This window comes from Pan troglodytes, chromosome 10, assembly GCF_028858775.2.
Source record: "Pan troglodytes isolate AG18354 chromosome 10, NHGRI_mPanTro3-v2.0_pri, whole genome shotgun sequence".
Classification (NCBI taxonomy): Eukaryota; Metazoa; Chordata; class Mammalia; order Primates; family Hominidae; genus Pan; species Pan troglodytes.
Window position 1 is genome coordinate 41,571,836 of NC_072408.2, and position 24,151 is coordinate 41,595,986.

Here is a 24,151-nt window from a genome sequence, read left to right on the forward strand (position 1 = left end):
TCTTTGGAGCTGTGCAGCCGAAGACTTTGACTGGCTTGTGTATAGGCCAATTGGGTCTGCCTTGAGCTGCCGACTGATCGGCCCTTGGGCCATCGGAATGTGGGAGACGGGTTTTCCCCTTCTGAGCAGCGTCTCACTGAGCCAGTGAGCAGGAAGCGCGCGGTAGGTTGGGCTTCTCCAGGAGGCAGCGGTTTGACTCCAATGGGGAATGCGGGATCGGGCGGTTAAACGGATGGAACGAATCTGGAGCCAGTAGACGGACAGCCTAAGGAAAGCGCTGGGACCAGTCGTCCAATCGGCTCTCCAAAAGAGGGAGGTCTTCGATTTGGGGTTGTGAGGAAGGGGAGTCGGTGCCTGTAATGGCGTGTGAGGGTGGATGTTTTATCCACGATGACTTCTCTAACGAAGCCTTTAGGCCTCAGTCCCATACGCCTCCTTGAAAGCGTAAGTTTGCTCCTGTATTCCTCGACTTGAGCATTTTTCCCCCGCCCCCTCACCACTTGAGGTTTGGGGAACGGGAGTTTTTTTTTGTTTTTTGTTTTTAAATAATACTTTCAGAAGTCGCTTCTTTAGGAAGACTGTTAAAATGTTAGAACGAATGGGAGAAATCTCTATGTACTGTCATGGAAAGGCGTTCAAGAAATATCTCCTTCCTGATAGTGCATATTTCTACTGACAAATATGTTTGTAGGTCCACAGAAAAGTTTTGGAAAGCTACACACCAAAGTGTCAATCCTAGGGACACAGTAGGATCGAGGCAGATTAGATCTTTAATGTTTAAAACTTTGCAAGGTTAATAATTTGTGATTAAAATTAAATAAAAAATGAAGTCGATTGTTTTGTGTTTCTAGTCATAATCACATACTTACAACCCCTTTTCTGTTTTATGTAATCCATGTGCCCAGTGCTTTTATTTTAGTCTCTTTCTCCCGGGAACTTTCATATATTTCTTTTCTTTACACCATTGAAGATATCCTAAAGTCCCTCTTTTTGCTGTTCCTTTGAGGATATTTGACTTTGGAATAAAAAAGAAACACTTAAAGAGGGTAATATTTAGGGTTCTGGGGACAGAAGATTCATCCATCACCTGGATTATTCCTTGCCTTTTAATTAGATTTCCTTCGAAGTGTGTTTTACATGCAGTCTATCTCCTTTTGGTAATGCCCGCTCTGCTTATTCCAGGATCTTTTGGAGAAATAAATAAATTTTGATAACATTGGCTGTATCAGAGTCTTACTGCTTTATTCAATAATTTATTCAGGATCAAGGGAAAATATTTAAATACTGAAAATCAACTACCTATGAAATACACTTATAATTAGAGACCTTTCCGACTTTATACCAAAGACAGACGATTTTAATAGCAGTTTATGAACAGAGGAGAAATTTCCATGTTCTCTGGCACTAGCAAAAGGACAAACCTATAATTTATACCTGGCTGTAAACCTATTTGTAGGTATGCTAGTAATGGAGTTGCTGAGCTTCTGAGAACTAAAGTGATACTGGTTAAGGGTATCTGTCCTGAATTTATTTAGGTTTGGAAGGAATACAGTCTTGACCTACAGCAAGGTTTCTCAGCATTAGCACTGTTGGTATTTTGAGGCAGATAATTCTTTGTTGAGGGTGCTCGGGGTGTCCTGTGCATAGTAAAATATTTAGCAACATTCCTGGCCTCTACCCACTGTATGCCAGTAACATCGCATCACTCGCCACATCCCCATTTGTGACAGATTGTTTCCAGACATTGCCAAATGTCCGGGGAGGTAGGGATGGGGGATAAAATCTCCCTCGGTTGAAAACCATTCATTTAAAATACTGGAGTATGCAGGGCACAGTTTCGTGTTCCTGTAGTCCCAGCTACTCTGGAAGCTGAGGCTGAGGTAGGAGGCTTGAGTTCAGGAGGTCAAGGCTGCAGTGTGAGATGATTATGCCTGTGAATAGCCACTGCACTCCAGTCTGGGCAGCACAAGATCCCATTGCTAAAAAAATAAAAATAGAACGCTAGAGTTTATTATTTTTTCAAAATCCATTATTTTACCAATTGGAAAATAGGTAAAGGTGAGAGAAGATGGTTGAAATGTTTAGGGAGTGGCCTTTGGTAAATGGATTACTAAATCCTGATGTTATCTCCTTAGATACAGAATTGATCATTGTTCCATTTAATAAAAGGAAATTTTTATTAAAATTTTTACCACTTGGTCTGGCGCCGGTGGCTCATGTCTGTAATCCCAGCACTTTGGGAGGCCGAGGCGGGTGGATCACTTCAGGTCAGGAGTTTGAGACCGGCCTGGCCAACATCGTGAAACCCCGTCTCTACTAAAAACACAAAAAATTAGCCAGGTGTGGTGGCGGATGCCTGTAATTCCAGCTACTCGGGAGGCAGAGTCAGGAGAATTGCTTGAACCCAGGAAGCAGAGGTTGCAGTGAGCCGAGATTGCGCCACTGCACTCCAGCCTGGGCGACAAAGCAAGAGTCCGTCTCAAAACAAAACAAAAAAAAACAAAAAAACCCACAATAATTAGCCAGTCATGGTGGTGGGCGCCTGTAATCCTAGCTACTCAGGAGGCTGAGATGGGATAATCGCTTGAACCTGGGAGGCAGAGTTTGCAGTGAGCCGAGATCATGCCACTGCACCCCAGTCTGGGCGACAGAGTGAGACCTTGTCTCAGAAAAAAAAAGTTTTTACCACTTTTTGCAGCTTAAACTTACACATACGATTGATTGCATCTTGTCCTTGTTTGGCTTCCTAAAATAATGGCAAATATGTTTTTGAAGAAGGTAGACTTTGCCTCACATCCTTCTTTTTCACTTGATTCTAGCTAGCCTCTTTCCTTTCCTGGGATTCTTTTGGATCCACGTCTCAAAACTTTTTTGACCGCAATAAGAAATACATTTTACACTAATCCTGTACACACATTGAAACATTTCACTAAACGTGCAGAGTACTCTGATATTCTTTTGTCTGCAGTATACTATTTCATTGTCTTAAGAAAGCAGTCAATTTCCATTGAACTGATTTCACAGCTGTTTATAGACCCAGGGTTTTGGGGGAAAAAGACTGCTGATCTGAACAATAGGTCACCAAATCATGCCAACTTTGATTACTTTCTGAGTCAGTTCCTTCCATCTCCAGCCCCAGCCACTTGTACAGATGGTCCCTTGCTTGTGATATTTCGACTTAAGACTTTTCACCTTTACAATGGTGTGGAAAGCAATTTGCATTCAGTAGAAACCATATTTCAAGTATCCACATAACCATTCTGTTTTTCACTTTCGGTACAGTAATCAACCAATTACATGAGATATTCAACACTTTATTATAAAACAGGCTTTGTGTTAGGTGATTTTGTCCAACAGTAGGCTAATGTAAGTATTCTGAACACATTTAAGGTAGGCTAGGCTAAGCTATGATGTTCAGTAGATTAGGTGTAGGAAATGAATTTTCAATTTTTCATATTTTCAACCTATGATGGGTTTATCAGGACATAACCCCATCAAGGAGTATCTATGTAAACAGATTAAGCAGTGACCCATTATTTGGTGTTTTTACTCATGTGTTTTACTTTGAAAGATTATAGGAGCCAAACCGAGACTTTCTAGTTTACTGTGGTGTGCAAGTGAAAACTGCTTGTTTTATTGTGAAGTCTCACGATGCTTAAAGAGGGAAAACAATAAAAATATTGCAAAATGTCTCCCAATGTGATAGGTTTTTTTGTTTTGTTTTTTTTTTTGGAATGGAGTCTCGCTCTTGTTGCCCAGTCTGGAGTGCGGTGGCACAATCTTGGCTCACCTCAACCTCCGCCTCCCAGGTTCAAGCAATTCTCCTGCTCCAGCCTCCTGAGTAGCTGGGATTACAGGCATACGTCCGGCTAATTTTTAGTAGAGATGGGGTTTCTCCATGTTGGTTAGGCTGGCCTCGAACTCCTGACCTTAGGTGATCTGCCTGCCTTGGCCTCCCAAAGTGCTGGGATTACAGGTGTGAGCCACTGTGCCCAGCCTCCAATGTGGTAGTTAATAGATATGATGAACTTTTCTCTCTGGTGGTGAAATTTTAGTGGGTAATTTTTCATTGAAATTCTGGTACTATCACAGAGTTAGAAATCCTAACTTCCAATGTGATATGTGTTGGGCCTCCAATTACAGAAGTTATAACACTTGTGCTTAGAACTTAGAGACATACTGGCTGGGCGCAGTGGCTTATGCCTGTAATCCCAGCACTTTGGGAGGCCGAGGCGGGCAGATCATGAGTTCAGGAGATTGAGACCATCCTGGCTAACATGGTGAAACCCCATCTCCGCTAAAAATACAAAAAATTAGCCGGGCGTGGTGGCACACGCCTGTAGCCCCAGCTACTCTGGAGGCTGAGGCAGGAGAATTGCTGAGCCTGGGAGGCGGAGGTTACAGTGAGCCGAGATTGCACCACTGTACTCCAGCCTGGGTGACAGAGCGAGACTGTCTCAAAAAAAAAAAAACAAAAAAATTAGAGACATACCTACTATTGCAACCAAATCTAAAAGGGGTGTTTATTAAAGGGGAATATATTCTGTCTGAAAACTAGTAAGTGGAAAGCTTCAATTTGGGTAGTAGGTGAGCAGGATGATAGTTGGGGAAAGAAAGAGTGAGCCTACATTTGAAGCGGCTGGATTTGTATATGGCTAGGGAAATTCTGGAGATTCTCAGAGCCCTTAACAATACTCTAGAAAAGAGAAAGGTTTGGTATCAGGGTACAAAGATTTTTGAGGAAGACTAAGTCGCTTTTTGTTTCTATTGAGATTTGTTTGTTTTTGAGACAGACTCGCGCTCTGTCACCCAGGCTAGAGTGCAGTGGCGTGATCTCGGCTCACTGCAACCTCTGCCTCCCGGATTCAAGCGATCCTCCTGCCTCAGCCTCCCGAGTAGCTGGGACTACAGGCACGTGCCACCATGCCTGGCTAATTTTTTTGTATTTTTAGTAGAGACAGGATTTCACCATGTTAGCCAGGATGGTCTCAATCTACTGACCTCATGATCCAACCGCCTCGGCCTCCCAAAGTGTTAGGATTACAGGCATGAGCCACTGTGCCCGGCTCTATTGAGGTCTTTAACCACATAGCATGATTTCCATATCTTATTGGTATAGCCCATTTAATTAATAACTGTCCTGGTAAAGCATTTCTAGTCTTTATTTTGTCCTTTTACTTAGATTATTTTTATTTCCATTCATCTTACATGAAACTGGGCCTAAAGCTGTGTTATGGATATTGATTTTAAAAGTAATAAATTACAACATGAGATACCACTTGACTTAGTATGGCTGTTTACATATCTGCTATTCGTGAACTCGGACTCTGGGCAATCATCTTTTTCTCCTGACATAAACTTTTATTTTTCTTCCTTGCTTATAGAGAATGATTTTAACTGATCATTGTACTAATAGGAAGGAGTCCAGGTCATCCTGAGAAGAGTTCGCTTGTCCAGAGTCCAAGATGCAGATTTGTTGGATTTCTGTAAGCCACTCGAAGCCACATATTCATTTCTGATGACAGCTTTACACTTGTGCTGGAAGAACACCCACTGTGACAACTGCTGCCTATGTTTAGTCTGTCCAGGAGCTCTACCAACTAGCATGTTTGCAGAAAAACCTACACTGTTCTTGTTAGCTATGTAAATATTAGATCTTTCTGAGTTTCTCTTCTCAGATCTGCCAATTTCTTTGGGGCAAATTGTATCCTGCAGTAGCCTCAATTTACCCTTTGAAATGAGGGATTAAAGGTTTTAGACATTCTTTGGGTTATCTGAAACACAATTCTTTTTGGATCAGTAATGTTTTATATATGTCCACTTTATGATTTTTAAAATTTTATTCCCCCTATGTATTAGTTTCCTGTGGCTGCTATAACAAATTACCACAGACTTGGTGGTTTAAAACAAGAGGAATTTATTCTTCTCAAAATTTTGGAGCCCAGAAGTCTGCAATCAAGATATTGAGGCCCCTCTGGAGGCTCTAGGAGAGAGACTGTTCTTTGCCTCTTTTAGCTTCTGATTATGGTCAGCATTCCTTGGCATATCTCTCTGCTCTGTTTTCACATTGTCTTCTCTTTTGAGTACTTGCATCAGAACTCTCCCTCTACCTGTGTATTATAAGGATACATATGATTGCAATTAAGAAACCACTTGGATGAACCAGGATAAATTTCTCCAATCCTATCTTTTAATTCAACCTGAGAGAGCAGATTTAAAATATATTTTATTCCTAAAGTGGCAGGTCCCTGAAAAAAAAATGTAGATTCATGTTTATTTTGAGACAGAGTCTCGCTTTGTCACCCAGTCTGGAGTGCATTGGTGTGATCTTGGCTCACTGCAACCTCCGCTTCCCAGGTTCAAGCTATTCTCCTGCCTCAGCCTCCTGAGTAGCTGGGATTACAGGTGCCTGCCACCGTGACCGGCTAATTTATGTATTTTTGATAGAGACAGGATTTCACCATTTTGCCAGGCTGGTCTAGAACCCTTGACATCAGGTGATCCGCCTGCCTCAGCCTCCCAAAGTGCTGGGATTACAGGCATAAGTCACCGCGCCCGGCCAGATTCATCTTTTAATCACATCTTTTGCTATATAAAATAACATTTACAGGTTCAAGGGATTAAGATATGAATCTCTTTGGGGGAGGGCCATCATTCAGACCACTACACATTGGTTCCCTAACCTCTACCCAAATAGATTTGAGCTAATTCAGAAAAGAAAATGTTATTTTTAAAGAAACAGAGGCAAGTGAAAAAAGGCTCAGAAACCTGGGTTCTTGTCCTGCCTCTGCCATTATCTAGTGGTGTAACCATGGGTGAGCCATTTGCCCTCTTTAGTCCTTAGTTTCTTCATCTTATAGGGAAGGAGTTGCATAAGTGATCGTTAACAAGCCTTCTAGACCTAAGACTTTATGAAGTGATTCCTAAGTCATCTTGGAGTTTGTTTTTTAAGTCAATAATTTAAAATGTGAATCAAAACATTACAAATTACCACATTTTGGGTGAGGGTAGTCCTGTTCTTGCCTAGGACTTGAAGGATGGAAGACTGAGCTGTTGGCTGACTGTCAACTCCTTGGGGTATTAACACAGGATAACTAACCTGTATTTGTTAGCTGTGTGCTTAAACCTTTCTGAAGAAAAGATTTTCTACAAGGGATGTAATAGACTAGCTGGAACATTTTCACTACATTTCTAGTGAGACTATAGACTGTGTAGCCTGAATTTTCTTTCCAGTAGTAGTAGTTCATCAAAATTAAACACTGACAGATTTTTTTCTACCTGAAACTAGGTCATAGAGTAAAAATTTTCACTTGCAGTCTTACTCTTCAGACTCACTAAATGCCTGTTCCATCCTGTTTCATTGCTAGGAAGGACACTAGATAAAGCCATGAGCTTGAGATGGTGTACTTGAAAGGACTTTCAAGATCAGGTTTTATAACACACTCATTATTTATTTCTTCTGTGGAGAGGAGAAACCAAATTGGATTCAAGTATTTTTCTGATAGTAATCTATGTTTCTTAGAATAAAGCAAGTTCATATCTGAGCCAGAGGGCATAATTATGTCAGAATAAAATATAATTATGTCGGAATAAAATGCCCTGTACTAAAGAGGTCAACTAACAGGCTGGGAAATCTTAAGTTTTGTTTTTAAGACAAATCCTTGAACTCTCTGTGCCTCGTTTCTCATCCCTAAATCTGTGCAACTCACCTCACAGGGAGTTGTGGAGGGTAATATACTGCTAATTTGTTCAGTGTTTCACAACAATAAATTATGCCTAAGATCTGATAAAACATAGCAAACCTCATTTATGTAAGTAGAGACAAGCATGGATAAGACTTACAGATAATAAGGAAAATTCATTAAAATTTTTTTAACTTCCTTGATTATTAAACATTTTTCCTTCTGTTTCCTATATATTTTCCAAAGTATTTTCCTATTGTTTTTCCATAATAGACTTATGAGATAGGGCAAATAACAAACACCAGGTTATATAATAAATGAATAAATTCATCAAGCGGACATAACAATCCTAAATGTCCTAAAAGCTAATAATAAAGCTTCAACATACACAAAGGAAAACAGAAATGAAGTAACAAGCCAGGTGCAGTGGCTCACGCCTGTAATCCCAGCACTTTGGGAGGCTGAGGTGGGTGGATTACCTGAGGTCAGGAGTTCCAGATCAGCCTGGCCAACATGGTGAAACCCTGTCTACTAAAAATACAAAAATTATCTGGGCATGGTGGTGTGCGCCTGTAATCCCAGCTACTTGGGAGGCTGAGGCAGGAGAATCGCTTGAACCTGGGAGGTGGAGGTTGCAGTGAGCCGAGATCGCGCCACTACACTCCAGCCTGGGTGACAGAGCAAGACTCCGTCTCAAAAAAAGAAAAGAAAAAGGAAATAACAGACATCTGCAATTATATTTGGAAATTTCAGTGCCTCTCAGTAATTGATAAAACAGGTAGATGAAATCAGTAAGGAAACAGAAGACTTGAACAACACTACCAACAACCTGATATAATTGACATTTATAGAATAGTACAAGCAACAGCAGAATACATGTGCTTTTCAAGTGCACATGGAACTTTTACACAGACAGTTTATCTTCTGGGTCAATAAGTCTCAAATTCAAAAGGATTCAATCATAAAGGTTTTTTTAAAAAATTTAAACAGGGTCTTGTTCTGTCACCCAAGCTGGAGTGCAGTGACACAATCAACTCACTGCAGCCTGAAACTCCTGGGCTTAAGTGATCCTCCTGCCTCAGCCTTCTGAAAAGCTGGGACCACTGGCATGTGCCACCATGCTCAGCCACCCACCCTTTTTTCTTTTTTTGTAGAGACAGGGTCTCGTTATGTTGCCCGGATTGGTGTCAGACCCCTGGGCTCAAGTGATCCTCTCATCTCAGCTTCCCAAAGTGCTGGGATTACAGGCATGAGCCACTGTGCTTGGCCAAGGTATGTTTATTTCCTGATCATAGTGCAATTAAATAAAAAATCAGTAACAAAGACATCAAGAAAAATCCCTAAATATTTTGAAATTACACAACACACTTCTAAGTAACCCACCTACAAAGAGGAAATTACAAAGAAAACTAATACTTGGAACTGAATGAAAATGAAAAGATGATATATCAAAACTTTTAGAATGAGGCTAGGTGCTGTGACTGATTCCTGTAAACCAACGCTTTGAGAAGCTGAGGCGAGAGGATCACTTGAGCTCAGGAGTTCAAGACCAGCCTGGGCAACATAGTGAGACCTAGTCTCTAGAAAAAATTAAAAAGTATCCAGGAGTGGTGGTTTGCCAGTAGTCCCAGCTAGTTGGGAGGCTGAGGTGGGATGCTTACTGGAGCCTGGGAGATCAAGGCTGCAGTGAGCTATGATCCTGCCACTGCACTTGAGCCTGGGTGACAGAGACCCTATCTCAAAAACAAAACAAAACAAAATTGTGGGATGCAGTTAAGGAAGTGCTTAAAGGGAAATTTATAGCATTAAGTACTTTAACAACAAAAGCAGGTCACTGACAGGTTTGGCCCTGTGAACCTAGAAAAAGAACAAATTAAATCCAAAATAAACAAGAAAATAGTAATGATAAAAGCAGCAATTAATGGGATATAGAACAATAGAGAATAGAAAAAAACGGAAAGTTCTTTGAAAAGATCAATAAAATTGATAAATCAGGAAAAAAGATACTAATTAACAATATTAGGAACTAAGGAATATCACTATTGATCCTACAGATAATAAGGGAATATTTTGAAAAACGATACGAATACATTCAATGTCTTAGTTGAAGTTAGTAACTTCCTTGAAGACAAACTACCAAAACTCACTTAAATACAGAACCTTGGGTGGGCATGGAGGCTTACACATGTAATCTCAACATTTTGGGAGGCCAAGAGTTCAAGACCAGCCCAGGAAACATAATGAGACCTCTCTACAGGCAAAAAGAAGAAAACGTCAGAACCTTACTAGCCCTATCTCTATTAAGGAAAAGGGATTTTTAGATAGAAATAATCCCACAAAGAAAACGCCAGGCCCAGGCCAAGCATGATGGCTCATGCCTATAATCCCAGCACTTTGGGAGGCTGAGGTGGGTGGATCACGAGGTCAGGAGTTCAAGACCAGCCTGGCTAGCATGGTGAAGCCCCGTCTCTACTAAAAATACAAAAATGAGCCAGGCATGGTGGTGTGCTCCTGTAGTCCCAGCTACTCAGGAGGCTGAGGCAGGAGAATCGCTTGAACCTCGGAGGTGGAGGGTGCAGTGAGCTGAGATTGCACCACCGCACTCCAGCCTGGGCAACAGAGCAATCTCTGTCTCAAAAGAAAAAGAAAACTCTGAGCCCAGATGGCTTCACTGAAGAATTTTACCAAACCTTTTAGGAAGAAATACCAATTTTATACAACAAACTCTTCCAGAAAACAGAAGCAGGAACGCTTAAAACAGTTATTTATTTATTTATTTTGAGACGGATCCTCGCTCTGTCACCCTGGCTGGAGTGCAGTTGTGCAATCTCGACTCACTGCAACCTCCGCCTCCTGGGGGGTTCAAGCGATTCTCCTGCCTCAGCCTCCTGAGTAGCTGGGACTACAGGCACGTGCCACCACGCTTGGCTGCTGTTTTGTAGTTTTAGTAGAGACAGGCTTTCACCATGTTAGCTGGGATGGTCTCTCTCCTGACCTCGTGATGCGCCCACCTCAGCCTCCCAAAGTGCTGGGATTATAGGCGTGAGCAACCGTGCCTGGCCCAAAACAGTTATTTTTAACTTCATCTACTATCAGACATTTAACTTCTATTTGCTTTATATTTTTCAAGTATTTTCTTGTTTTTCCCACAACAGATGTTTAAGTAGGGCTAATAACTAACACCCATGAGAGTCAATGAAGTTGTCCAATTTGACCTTTTAATGATCTAGTTGGGTTAGGACCCACATGTACTTATTCCTGTCCTGATCTTTCCACTATTGACAAGTTACCTTTTACCTTTTCTATAACAACCTTTGGAGAAGTTGCTAACTTGACCAAGGAGAAACTTCAAAAATCCTCGCCTTAAAATTGGAAACTGGAATAGACTGTGCTCATGTAATGCTTGACACTTTTTAGGCCCTCAATAAATATCTCATAATCAACCAATTTTAGAGCAAGGATCAGAATTACTATATTAATCATATCTTTGGCATAGGATTTGAATTGGGAATGTAGTTGGAAATTGGACAAAAAGGGAGTCAGAAAAATCTCATGTAACACATCAAAACACTCACTTGAAGAGCTGGGTGGTCTGAGATTGCCCATCCCTTTAGCATTTATCTGATGCCTTTCTTTGCATTTAACTGTCAATATAGCTGAAGTGTAGAGCACACTTTTATGATATTGTGGCATAGTAACTCAACTTAAATGTCAATAGAGACACTTGAAAAGACCTGCAAGGTTCGATAACTTCTGGTGTGGGTTTGTTTCTCCTGTCATCACCCATTATGTATTTTTTTTACAGCTTTTAAATTCCCACAGAGAGAAATTGGTCAGGATCATAATACATGGCCCAGGAGCTGCCAAGGATACCCTTGTGTTTTTGTTGTTGTTGTTTGTTTGAGATGAAGTCTCGCTCTGTCGCCCAGGCTGGAGTGCAATGGCGCAATCTTGGTTCACTGTAACCTCCGTCTCCCGGGTTCAAGCGATTCTCCTGCCTCAGCCTCCTGAGTAACTGGGATTACAGGCGCCCACCACCACGCCTGACTAATTTTTGTATTTTTGGTAGAGATGGGGTTTCGCCATGTTGGCCAGGCTGGTCTCGAATTCCTGGCTTCAAGTGATCCGCCTGCCTCCACCTCCCAAAATGCTGGGATTATAGGCGTGAACCACCATGCCCAGCCAAATGTCTTCTTTAAACTGATGCTAAGAAAACATAAATTGTCAGCTGTGTGCTGTGTCTCACGCCTGTAATCCCAGCACTTTGGGAGGCCGGGGTGGGTGGATCACAACACGAGGCCAGGAGATCAAGACCATCCTGGCTAACACGGTGAAACCCCGTCTCTACTAAAAATACACAAAAAAAATTAGCCGGGCGTGGTGGCGGGCGCCTGTAGTTCCAGCTACTCGGGAGGCTGAGGCAGGAGAATGGCATGAACCCAGAACATGGAGCTTGCAGTGAGCCGAGATTGTGCCACTGCACTCCAGCCTGGGCGACAGAGCTAGACTCCGTCTCAAAAAAAAAAAAAAAAAGAAAAGAAAAATTGCCTGACTTAACACAGGCTCTTCGTTAAAATGGATGATTTGTTGAAATGACCTGAAGGAGCCTTTGTAACCCTTAAGCTACTGATGTCTAAAATGTGCAAGCTAGATGATGCCATGGTAAAGACTGAGTCTTAATTTTATGGCTGACGTTTGGAAAATGCTTTATGACCATAATTTTATTTGGGGACGAGTGTTTTCAGTATTCTTTTAATCCTTCCATATTTTGTGAACATGATCTGCCAAAGTGGTATGTATAAATCTAAGATTCATGATAATCTACTCAAATGTTGCTGTTACCCATTTTTCTCAAGATTTACTTATGATGAAATTGCCAGGTTCTTTGTGAAAGGTGACGAGGTCTCCAAATTCATGTTTCATTACACTTAAGAGGAGTGGATGTGAGATTAACACCCACCTGAGAGTGTGGTGCCTTAAGATGAGTTCAGTACATTTCCAAGGATAAAGTTGTTGGAAAACACCATCTGGAAGGCATTTTCCCATGGTGGTGCCAAATTCTGCTTTCTCATAAATCTTGAAACAATTGGATATTTAACCTCTTGCCCAGTGGTGGGTTTAGGTGTACCCTAACTAAATTTAAAGAAAACTGATACTTTTTTTTAATAGGGCAACATCTTATTCTATAAAATAGAATGCGTGTTTCTGAAAACTGATAGTTGAGAGAAGAAATTGAGTGGATTTTAATAAGAGGGTGAAAAAAAATCCAATATAAAATGATGAGATATCAAGCAAGAATTTTTGTGTTATTGCTAAATACACCAGTTTACCAGACTGATACCTTCAAGCAATTCTGAAAATTGAGTCTTGTAGCCCACATTCATTTGTAATATATTGGTAATCAGAGCTTGGGGGACATACAACCAAATGGAATTTATAGGGCAGCCTTTATCGTCATTTAGAATGTGTATATATACAATTATTATTTTAAATATTGCGGAGGTCTCACTATGTTTGTTCATGCTGGTCTTGAACTCTGGGCCCAAGCTGTCCTCCTGCCTCAACCTCCCAAATTGTTGGGATTATAGGTGTAAGCCATGGCACCCAGCCAAGTATATGTTTTTATATTTATTTATTTATTTATTTATTTTTTTGAGATGAAGTCTCGCTCTGTCGCCCAGGCTGGAGTGCAGTGGTGCCATCTCAGCTCACTGCAACCTCTGCTTCCCAGGTTCCAGCAATTCTCCTGCCTCAGCCTCCTGAGTAGCTGGGATTACAGATGCCCACCACCATGCCTGGCTCATTTTTGTATTTCTAGTAGAGACGTGGTTTCGCCATGTTGGCCAGGCTGGTCTTGAACTCCTAACCTCAGGTGATCTGCCTCTCAAAGTGCTGGGATTACAGGGTGAGCCACCGCACACAGCCGTTTTTATCTAAAAGAACAAAAGGCCCTTTACTCCCTTGCTCACTGTAGTAGGAGGTTTCGCCTGGTTTTTTTTTCTTTAAGACAGAGTCTGCCTCTGTTACCCAGGCTGGAGTGCAGTGGCACCATCTCCGCTCACTGCAACCTCCACCTCCCAGGTTCAAGCGCTTCTCCTGCCTAAGCCTCCTGAGTAGCTGGGATTATAGATGTGCACCGCCTTACCTGGCTAATTTTTGTATTTTTATTAAAGATGGGGTTTCACCATGTTGGCCACGCTGGTCTTGAACTCCTGACGTCAAGTGATCGATCTGCCTGCCTCTGAGAAGCCTTAAGAAAATATAGCCATTAAAATAGAAAAACACTTTGGGAAAACATTTTAGAAAAACAAGCCAGAAAAACATTTACCAGATGAACAGTACCCCACCCGGGCGTGTCAACAGATGGACAGGAATCCGGGTCCGGGTGTGGCTATCAGGGACACCAGATGTCCAGGGTAGTGTCCCCTACATTCCCAGAACAAAAGTAGAAAAACATTTCCAGGAAATACCCCTACCCGCCTGAGAGCCCCCTGACCAACCAGTATGGGACAGCTAGCTCAGGCCATAGTTAGAAACCAATCAGTTACTTCCAAACCTCGCGCCTTGAACCTTTTCAAATGTGTGAACCAATCAACTTATTGTACCCCACCCTGTTTGAATTTGTAACCTCCCCCTGTGTGACTTTGTGGTTTTTGCCTTTATAAGCAGTGTGCAACAGCCGCTCGGGGTCTCTCGGCCTCTTGTGCTGGAGACCCTAGCGCGCTAGCAATAAAGAGTGTCTCTTTGCTGTGACCTCCGTGTCGAGTGGTCTCTCGCGGCGGCCCCTCTCGAACTGGGAATCTTGAGCAAGGTTCCAACATTTGGGGGCTCGTCCGGGATTGGTCGCCGCCTGACGACCCCCGACCCGCACGGTAGGGACTCACTCGGCCCGGGCCATCGACGGACGACCAGACACCTTCAGGTACTTTCGTTTTGTTTTGTTCGTCCTGTTCGTCTGTTTGCGTTGCCGGCTAATTTAATTGAGTACTCAGTCTGAATAAGTGCGGAAGGGGAGCAGACGTGCTCGGCACCTTCCCACTTGCGCCCCGGGGGACGCCCTGGTGGTTGTCTGGAGGAGAATTGACGACCCCGTCAATCTCCTCGCCTCTGTAGGCAGGTTTTTCCTGCCATCTGAATCCGTAGACTGCCCTGGCGGTCGTCTGGAGGAAAACTGACGATTCCGTCAGTCTCCTCGCCTCTGTAGGCCGGTTTTCCCGGCCATCTGAATCCTTCGTAGAACTGTGGCGCCGATCTTTTGCCGCGCGGCTTCTGGGCTTGTGTATACTCGTTGGTTTTCCTGTTGTCTTGTTTGTGTGTGTGTTAGAAATTGAGGACGCAACTATGGGACAGACTCTGACGACTCCCCTATCTTTGACTCTCGCTCACTTTCCTGACGTAAGGGCGCGAGCCCACAACCTCTCTGTAGAAATTCGCAAGGGGCGATGGAAAACCTTTTGCTTCTCCGAATGGCCCACCCTCGGTGTAGGGTGGCCCCAGGGTGGAACTTTTGACCTCTCAATTATCTTGCAGGTTAAAACAAAGGTGACGGACCCGGGGCCCAGAGGCCACCCTGACCAGGTGGCCTATATCCTTACCTGGGAAGACCTAGTTCGGGACCCACCCCCATGGGTGAAGCCCTTCCTCCCCTCGGCATCCCCCTCCCAGTCGACCCTCCTCGCCATGGAAACCCCCCAAAACCAGACCCCGGTCCCCCTGAAGCCTGTACTCCCGGATGAGAGTCAGAGGGACCTCCTCCTCCTAGACCCCCTCCCTCCTCCATCTCACAATCCCCTCCTTAATCCCCCTCCTTATTCCTCACCCGCACCCTCCGTGTTGTCCCCTGCCCCTTCCTCTAACCCTTCGGCACCGCCCCTTACTCCCTCCACCGCTTCGGCTCCTTCCACCCCCTTGTACCCGACTCTTTCCCCAACCCCTTCTTCCACCCCCACTCTGACCCCAACCCCCTCGCCGGCACCACCTGAACTCACCCCTCAGACCCCACCTCAGACACCCCGCCTCCGCTTGCGGCGGGCCAAGGACCCTGGCGACCAGCCCACCTGGCAGTCCTCCCTTTTTCCCCTCCGCACCGTGAATCGCACGGTCCAGTATTGGTCCTTCTCGGCCTCAGATCTGTACAATTGGAAGACCCATAACCCTCCCTTCTCCCAAGACCCGCAGGTCCTGACCGCTCTGATAGAATCTATCCTTCTCACTCACCAACCCACTTGGGACGACTGTCAACAGCTCTTGCAGGTTCTTCTGACCACAGAAGAGAGGCAACGAGTCCTCCTCGAGGCCCGGAAACATGTGCCAGGGCCAGGAGGACTCCCGACCCAGCTCCCCAACGAGATAGATGAGGGATTTCCCCTCACCCGCCCGGATTGGGACTATGAAACAGCATCAGGTAGGGAGAGTCTCCGAATCTATCGCCAGGCTCTGCTGGCAGGTCTCAAAGGGGCCGGAAAGCGCCCCACCAATTTGGCCAAGGTAAGAACTATTACTCAGGAAAAGAATGAAAGCCCGGCGGCATTCATGGAGAGGCTCCTAGAGGGGTTTCGAATGTACACTCCATTCGATCCGGAGGCCCCGGAGCACAAGGCCACTGTGGCTATGTCATTCATAGATCAGGCAGCTCTAGACATAAAGAGCAAGCTCCAGAGATTAGACGGGATTCAGACTTAGGGGCTGCAAGAACTAGTTAGAGAAGCAGAAAAAGTTTATAATAAAAGAGAGACTATTGAGGAGAAAGAAGCTAGGCTAGCAAAGGAACAGGAAGAGCGAGAAGATCGACGAGATCGTAGGAGAGACAGGCATTTGACTAAAATCCTGGCAGCAGTAGTGACAGGGAAAGGGCCAGGGCCAGAGAAAGGGGGGAGAACGAAGGCGCCCGAAAGTGGATAAGGACCAATGTGCCTACTGCAAAGAACGAGGACATTGGATCAAAGACTGTCCTAAACGTCCTAAGGACCGGAAGAAACCCACCCCGGTCCTGACCCTGGGAGAGGACAGCGATTAGGGGCGTCAGGGCTCCGAAGCCCCCCCCGAGCCCCGGATAACCCTTTCTGTAGGGGGGCGCCCCACCACCTTTCTAGTAGACACCGGGGCCCAACATTCAGTTTTGACAACAGCAGACGGGCCCCTTTCATCCCGCACCTCTTGGGTCCAAGGAGCAACAGGAGGAAAGCTGCACAAGTGGACCACCCACCGAATAGTAAACCTTGGAAAAGGTATGGTGACTCATTCTTTCTTAGTAGTACCTGAATGCCCCTATCCCCTTCTGAGACGGGATCTGTTGACCAAGCTCGGAGCCCAGATACACTTCTCGGAAAGAGGGGCCCAGGTAATGGATGAGGATGGTCAGCCTATCCAGATTTTGACTGTGTCCTTGCAAGATGAGTATCGGCTCTTTGAGACCCCATCCTCACCAGCCCTTCTGATAATTGGCTACAAGAATTTCCCCAAGCTTGGGCAGAGACAGGGGGACTTGGACTGGCAAAATTTCAGGCCCCAATTATAGTTGACCTCAAACCCACCGCGGTGCCCGTGTCTATTAGGCAATACGCCATGAGCCGAGAAGCCCGTATGGGCATCCAGCAGCATATTAATAAATTTCTAGAACTAGGAGTCTTGCGGCCATGTCGCTCACCTTGGAACACGCCACTCCTTCCAGTAAAGAAACCTGGGACCCAAGATTATAGACCCGTCCAAGATTTAAGAGAGATTAATAAAAGGACTATGGACATACATCCCACAGTCCCCAACCCTTACAACCTGCTCAGCTCCTTGAGACCAGATCACAACTGGTATACGGTGCTAGACCTAAAAGATGCATTCTTTTGCTTGCCTATGGCTCCCCAAAGCCAAGAGCTTTTTGCCTTTGAATGGAGAGACCCTGAGAAGGGAATCTCAGGCCAGCTAACTTGGACTCGGCTTCCCCAAGGGTTCAAGAATTCCCCTACCCTCTTTGACGAGGCCCTTCACCGAGACTTGACTGACTTTCGCACCCAGCACCCAGATTTGACTCTGCTCCAGTATGTAGATGACCTCCTCCTGGCCGCCCCCACTAAAAAGGCCTGTCTACAAGGCACCAGGCTCCTGCTCCAGGAGCTCGGAGACAAAGGATACCGAGCATCTGCCAAGAAAGCACAAATCTGCCAGACTAAGGTAACCTACTTGGGGTACATCTTAAGTGAAGGAAAAAGATGGCTCACTCCTGGGCGGATAGAGACAGTAGCCTGCATTCCGCCACCCTGGAACCCCAAGGAGGTGCGTGAGTTTCTGGGGACTGCCGGGTTCTGCCGCCTGTGGATACCCGGTTTTGCTGAGTTGGCAGCCCCCCTTTATGCCCTCACCAAAGGGAGCAACCCCTTTATCTGGCTGGAGGAACACCAACAGGCCTTCGAAGCTCTGAAGAAGGTACTCCTCTCTGCCCCAGGCCTCGGGCTACCTGACACATCCAAGCCTTTTACCCTCTTTATAGATGAGAGAAGGGGGATAGCCAAGGGGGTCCTAACCCAAGAACTGGGGCCATGGAAGAGACCAGTAGCCTACCTGTCTAAGAAACTGGACCCTGTGGCAGCTGGGTGGCCTCCTTGCCTCCGCATCATGGCAGCCACCGCTATGCTAGTCAAAGACTCTGCCAAGTTGACTCTTGGGCAACCTTTGACTGTCATTACCCCGCACGCCTTGGAGGCCATAGTGCGGCAGCCCCCGGACCGTTGGATCACCAACGCCCGCCTGACCCACTACCAAGCCCTCCTGCTGGACGCGGACCGCGTCAGCTTTGGCCCTCCAGTCACTCTGAATCCTGCCACCTTGCTACCTGTACCGGAAGACCCGCTGAGTCCCCACGACTGTCGACAAGTGCTGGCGGAGACCCACGGGACTCGAGAAGACCTCCAGGACTACGAACTCCCAGACGCGGACCACACTTGGTACACAGACGGTAGCAGCTTCATGGACGCAGGTACCCGGAGGGCGGGGGCGGCAGTAGTGGATGGACATGCTACGATATGGGCGCAGGCACTGCCTCCCGGAACTTCTGCTCAAAAGGCTGAGCTAATTGCTCTAACAAAGGCCTTAGAGCTATCGCAGGGGAAGAAGGCTAACATCTACACAGACAGTCGGTATGCCTTTGCCACAGCCCACACTCATGGGAGCATTTACGAGAGGCGAGGTCTCCTAACATCCGAAGGGAAAGAAATCAAGAATAAGGCTGAAATAATCGCCTTATTAAAGGCCCTCTTCCTCCCTAAGAAGGTGGCCATAATTCATTGTCCTGGACATCAAAAAGGACATGACCCTGTCGCCCAGGGTAACAGGCAAGCTGACCAAGCAGCCAAGCAGGCTGCTAGAGTAGAGACATTGACATTAGTTTCAGAAACCAGCAAGGCTGACCAGATGCCCCCTCCCACAAGCTATACCTATACACCAGAGGACCAGAAGGAGGCAGTAGCCTTACGAGCCACAGAGAACCAAGAGACTAAAAATTGGGAAAAAGACGGGAAGACAGTCCTCCCACAAAAAGAGGCCATGGCCATGCTGCAACAGATGCACGCTTGGACACATTTAAGTAGCAAGAAACTGAGACTGCTCATTGAAAAGACTGACTTCTTAATCCCCAGGGTTGGTACCCTTCTGGAGCAAGTGACGCTCGCTTGCAAGGCCTGTCAGCAAGTAAATGCCGGGGCCACGCGAGTCCCGGCGGGGATAAGGGCACGGGGCAACCGCCCTGGGACCTATTGGGAAGTGGACTTCACTGAAGTAAAGCCTCACTGTGGAGGATATAAATATTTATTAGTATTTGTAGACACATTTTCAGGATGGGTAGAAGCCTTCCCCACCCGGCAAGAAACGGCCCACATAGTGGCCAAGAAAATATTGGAAGAAATTTTCCCCAGGTTCGGACTCCCCAAGGTAATTGGGTCAGACAATGGGCCAGCCTTCGTCTCCCAGGTAAGTCAGGGACTTGCCAGGATACTGGGGATTAATTGGAAACTTCATTGTGCTTATAGACCCCAGAGTTCAGGACAGGTAGAAAGGATGAATAGGACTATTAAAGAGACCTTAACAAAATTGACCTTAGAGACTGGCTTAAAAGATTGGAGACGTCTCCTGTCCCTAGCTCTTTTGAGAGCCCGAAATACGCCTAATCGCTTTGGGCTCACCCCTTATGAAATCCTCTACGGAGGACCACCTCCCTTATCAACCTTACTTGATTCTTACTCCCTCTCTGACCCTAAGACTGACTTGCAGGCTCGCCTGAAAGGACTGCAGGCTGTGCAAGCCCAAATTTGGACTCCTCTGGCAGAACTGTACCAGCCTGGACACTCACAGACCAGTCACCCTTTCCAAGTGGGAGACTCCGTCTATGTCAGACGACATCGCTCCCAAGGACTAGAACCCCGGTGGAAGGGACCATACATCGTCCTCCTCACCACACCCACTGCTGTAAAAGTTGACGGGGTCGCCGCCTGGATCCACGCATCCCACGTGAAAGCAGCTCTGGAGGTGTCCGGGCCAGCGTCGCCTGAGAGATGGAGACTTCGTCGCTCCAGGGACCCCCTCAAGATAAGACTCTCTCGCGTCTAACCTTTTGCCAATTGTTAGCCCTTTTCCTTTCCTGTGCTACCGGGGGCAGCAACCCCCATCAGCCCTATCAATTGACTTGGCAAATAACTAATTTTGAAACTCATGAAGTCCTCAACGAGACTTCACACGTAGCCCCCTTGAACACCTGGTTCCCTGACCTATATTTTAACTTAGACAAAATAGCCCTGACCGATAAACATCACCAGGGCTTGCCCAAACCTAATCGTTTTACAGGACCAACGGGGGGCCTATTAGGAACCTATATTACTGATCAGACAGAAAAAGACTGGCAACAGGCTAGGAGAATATCCGTAAGCCGGAATGGGTTCTACGCCTGTCCAGGATTCAGGACAGAACCAATGAAAAGTACTTGTGGAGGAATAATGTCCCTGTACTGCGCAAGTTGGTCTTGTGTGACAACTAATGATGGGGCGTGGAAATGGAAAACCCAACCCTGGTACATATCCATGTCCTATGTCCAGCCTTGTACCAGGACCCGGTATTCGGCCACCTGTAACTTAATCCGTGTCAAATTTGAGGAGGCCGCAAAAACTGACCCCCGCTGGACAACTGGACTAATTTGGGGCCTAAATCTATACCAAACCCCAGCATATGGGCTCCCTATCCAAATTAGACTATTAGTGAACCCGGTATCTGCCCCAGTTCCGGTGGGACCAAACCCGGTTCTAACAGGGAGAGCACCTCCTCAGTCAGGGATCCGGCAAGAAGCCCCGACCGCCGGTGCCCAGTCTCCTCCAGGAGTGCCAAACCCAGTATCTTTTCAGTCAAGTAACCCACCTTCCCAAACAGGGAACCCAGTTCTAACAGGGAGTGCACCTTCTCAGTCAGGGGACTCAGTTATAACAGGGAAGGCGCCTCCTCAGTCAGGCTCCCCGTCTCCCCCACCATCCAAATCCCCATTGGCGCTCCCGGAGACCACCCACATGCCTCCGGACCCGGAAACAAGCAATAGACTCCTCAACCTCATCAGAGGCGCTTACCTCGCCTTGAACCAGACAAGGCCTGAATCCACCACCTCCTGCTGGCTCTGCCTGGCCTCGAGCCCCCCTTACTATGAAGGTATTGCCTCTATTAGTAATTTTACTAACTCCACTAGTCATTTTGGGTGTGCATGGGAACAGCACAAGAAACTTACCCTAGCAGAAGTGTCAGGGTCGGGAACCTGTATAGGCCGGGTGCCCCCCAGTCACCAACATCTCTGTAATAGAACCTTGGCAGTACCCAGAACTAGTCACTATCTAATACCCTCTGGGCCAGACTGGTGGGCTTGCAACGCCGGACTCACCCCTTGTGTGTCCACGGCTGTCTTCAACAACAATGAAGACTATTGTATACTAGTACAAGTTGTGCCTCAAGTTTACTATCAAACTGCAGAGTCCTTTGAATCCCAGTTTGACCAGAAATACCTCACTAGCCTCACTAGAATGAGAAGAGAACCTGTTTCCCTCACCCTCGCTGTTATGTTAGGATTGGGAGTAGCGGCTGGAGTCGGGACAGGAACTGCGGCACTAGTAAGTGGCAGCTACCACCTGCAGCAACTCAGAACAGCCGTAGATGAAGACCTCATGGCCATAGAACACTCCATTACCAAACTTGAAGAATCTCTAACCTCCCTGTCCGAAGTAGTACTCCAAAATCGACGGGGACTGGACATAATTTTTCTAAAAGAGGGCGGGCTCTGTGCAGCCCTTAAAGAGCAGTGTTGCTTTTACGCTGATCACTCAGGAGTAGTTAAAGACTCTATGGCAAAACTTAGAAAAAGACTAGATGATAGACAGAGAGAGAGAGAATCCCAACAAAGCTGGTTTGAAACCTGGTACAACCAATCCCCCTGGTTTAGTACTCTCATCTCCACCATCCTAGGGCCCCTGATCCTGCTTATGCTCATCTTAACTTTCGGGCCCTGCATTTTTAACCGCTTGCTTACCCTAATTAAAGATAAATTAAACATAGTGCATGCCATGGTCCTGACTCAGCGATACCAGGCAGTCAAGACTGACGAAGAGACTCAAGATTGAGCCTCTAAGGTACAAAAAGAGGAGGGAATGAGAAGCCTTAAGAAAATATAGCCATTAAAATAGAAAAACACTTTGGGAAAACATTTTAGAAAAACAAGCCAGAAAAACATTTACCAGATGAACAGTACCCCACCCGGGCGTGTCAACAGATGGACAGGAATCCGGGTCCGGGTGTGGCTATCAGGGACACCAGATGTCCAGGGTAGTGTCCCCTACATTCCCAGAACAAAAGTAGAAAAACATTTCCAGGAAATACCCCTACCCGCCTGAGAGCCCCCTGACCAACCAGTATGGGACAGCTAGCTCAGGCCATAGTTAGAAACCAATCAGTTACTTCCAAACCTCGCGCCTTGAACCTTTTCAAATGTGTGAACCAATCAACTTATTGTACCCCACCCTGTTTGAATTTGTAACCTCCCCCTGTGTGACTTTGTGGTTTTTGCCTTTATAAGCAGTGTGCAACAGCCGCTCGGGGTCTCTCGGCCTCTTGTGCTGGAGACCCTAGCGCGCTAGCAATAAAGAGTGTCTCTTTGCTGTGACCTCCGTGTCGAGTGGTCTCTCGCGGCGGCCCCTCTCGAACTGGGAATCTTGAGCAAGGTTCCAACACCTCAGCCTCCCAAAGTGCTGGGATTACAGCCCTGAGCCGTTGTGCCCAGCCTCTTGGCTTGATTTTTAAAGGATCATGAACTAGAGCTGTGCGAGCCAATGGGAGAACATTTCTTGCCTCCATGCTCTCTTCTTTTAATAAAGTTTGTGTTGTCTATATGTGGCTCGTTAATGATAGGGGTGTTAACGACCATAGTTAATCTTTCTCTTCAACTCTTTCCTAATCTAGTCTCTTAAACAGACATTTAAAAAGCTTTTAACTCCTCTTGAATTGTGTGCTCATGGGCTTTTGGTGGAGGTGGAGTGATAGTTATCAGCCCATTTAACAAAACCTGAGACAGCCAGGACAGCTGTAATGTGCATCTCTATGCTGTGTTTTTGTTAAAATGCCACATGGCTAATACTTTGGAAATCATAAATCCACTGCAAGAAAACATCTTTATAGAGGATATTTTAGTTTTATGCTGTTTGTGTTACACACCTAAAACCATCAGTACTTCAAGCTCCATAAAGAGCAAGGAACATAGAGCAGATTAAAATGTTTCTGTAAGTTTGGTTTATTTTCATCTGTTTTATTTGCTGCAATAAGGCTATATAGAGGATGCTTTGAAGACAGTGCTGTAGCTGACAATTTAATCTTCACCTAAGCCACTCTCTCCCTAAGGGTCTTAAGGAGAAGTGGGAATTGTGCAAGTCTGGGCCAACTGCAACCACTCATCAATGGCATATCTAATTAATCCATGTGATAGGGAGCTTTGCATATGCGCTCTCCTCTGCTCTTTAACCCTGGCTTACTTCCTAAAGGATTTTGCTTAGTTAGGGGGCTTATAGAATTTATGTTGAAACTCTACAATGGAGAGCTCATTGATTATGCATCTTGACATTTGGTTTGATTACCATCTTTAAATAATTCAGTGGGTAGTTCAGTGAGGCAGCTTACCAATTGGCTTTCTTTTTCTTTTTTTTTTTCTTTGAGACGGAGTTTCACTCTTGTCTCCCAGGCTAGAGTGCAGTGGCGCAATCTTGGCTCACTGCAACCTCTACCTCCCAGATTCAAGCAATTCTCCTACCTCAGCCTCCCCAGTAGCTGGGATTACAGGCACCTGCCACCACACCTGGCTAATTTTTGTATTTTTAGTAGAGACGGGGTTTCGCCATGTTAGCCAGCCTGGTCTCAAACTCCCGACCTCAGGTGATCCACCCACCTTGGCCTCCCAAAGTGCTGGGATTACA

The 24,151-nt window shown here is 45.8% G+C and overlaps 2 protein-coding genes and 1 long non-coding RNA gene across 5 annotated transcripts in view; 2 read left to right on the plus strand and 1 right to left on the minus strand.

Annotated features, from left to right (window-relative positions):
* Positions 1-24,151, plus strand: part of CBX5 (chromobox 5) — a 58,120-nt gene that overhangs the window by 618 nt on the left and 33,351 nt on the right. The window contains exon 1 of one of the 3 annotated variants that reach the window (XM_054663228.2): positions 14,505-14,604. The exons of the other annotated variants lie outside the window; for them this stretch is intronic. The gene's annotated coding sequence lies outside the window, so the exon portion shown is untranslated. Of the gene's footprint in view, positions 1-14,504; positions 14,605-24,151 lie in introns of those variants that run through there. 3 annotated transcript variants of the gene reach the window in all.
* LOC129136529 (uncharacterized) lies at positions 5,898-16,828 on the minus strand. The gene is made up of 3 exons (XR_008538299.2): positions 15,900-16,828; positions 13,828-13,932; positions 5,898-6,110 (listed from the first exon to the last, which is right to left on the minus strand). It is a non-coding gene; the product is annotated as an uncharacterized LOC129136529 (long non-coding RNA).
* LOC134807474 (uncharacterized) lies at positions 17,247-22,851 on the plus strand. The gene is made up of 2 exons (XM_063785598.1): positions 17,247-19,637; positions 19,926-22,851. The coding sequence occupies exons 1-2, from the start codon at positions 17,247-17,249 to the stop codon at positions 20,271-20,273; spliced, it is 2,739 nt and encodes a 912-aa protein (XP_063641668.1). The 3' UTR covers positions 20,274-22,851.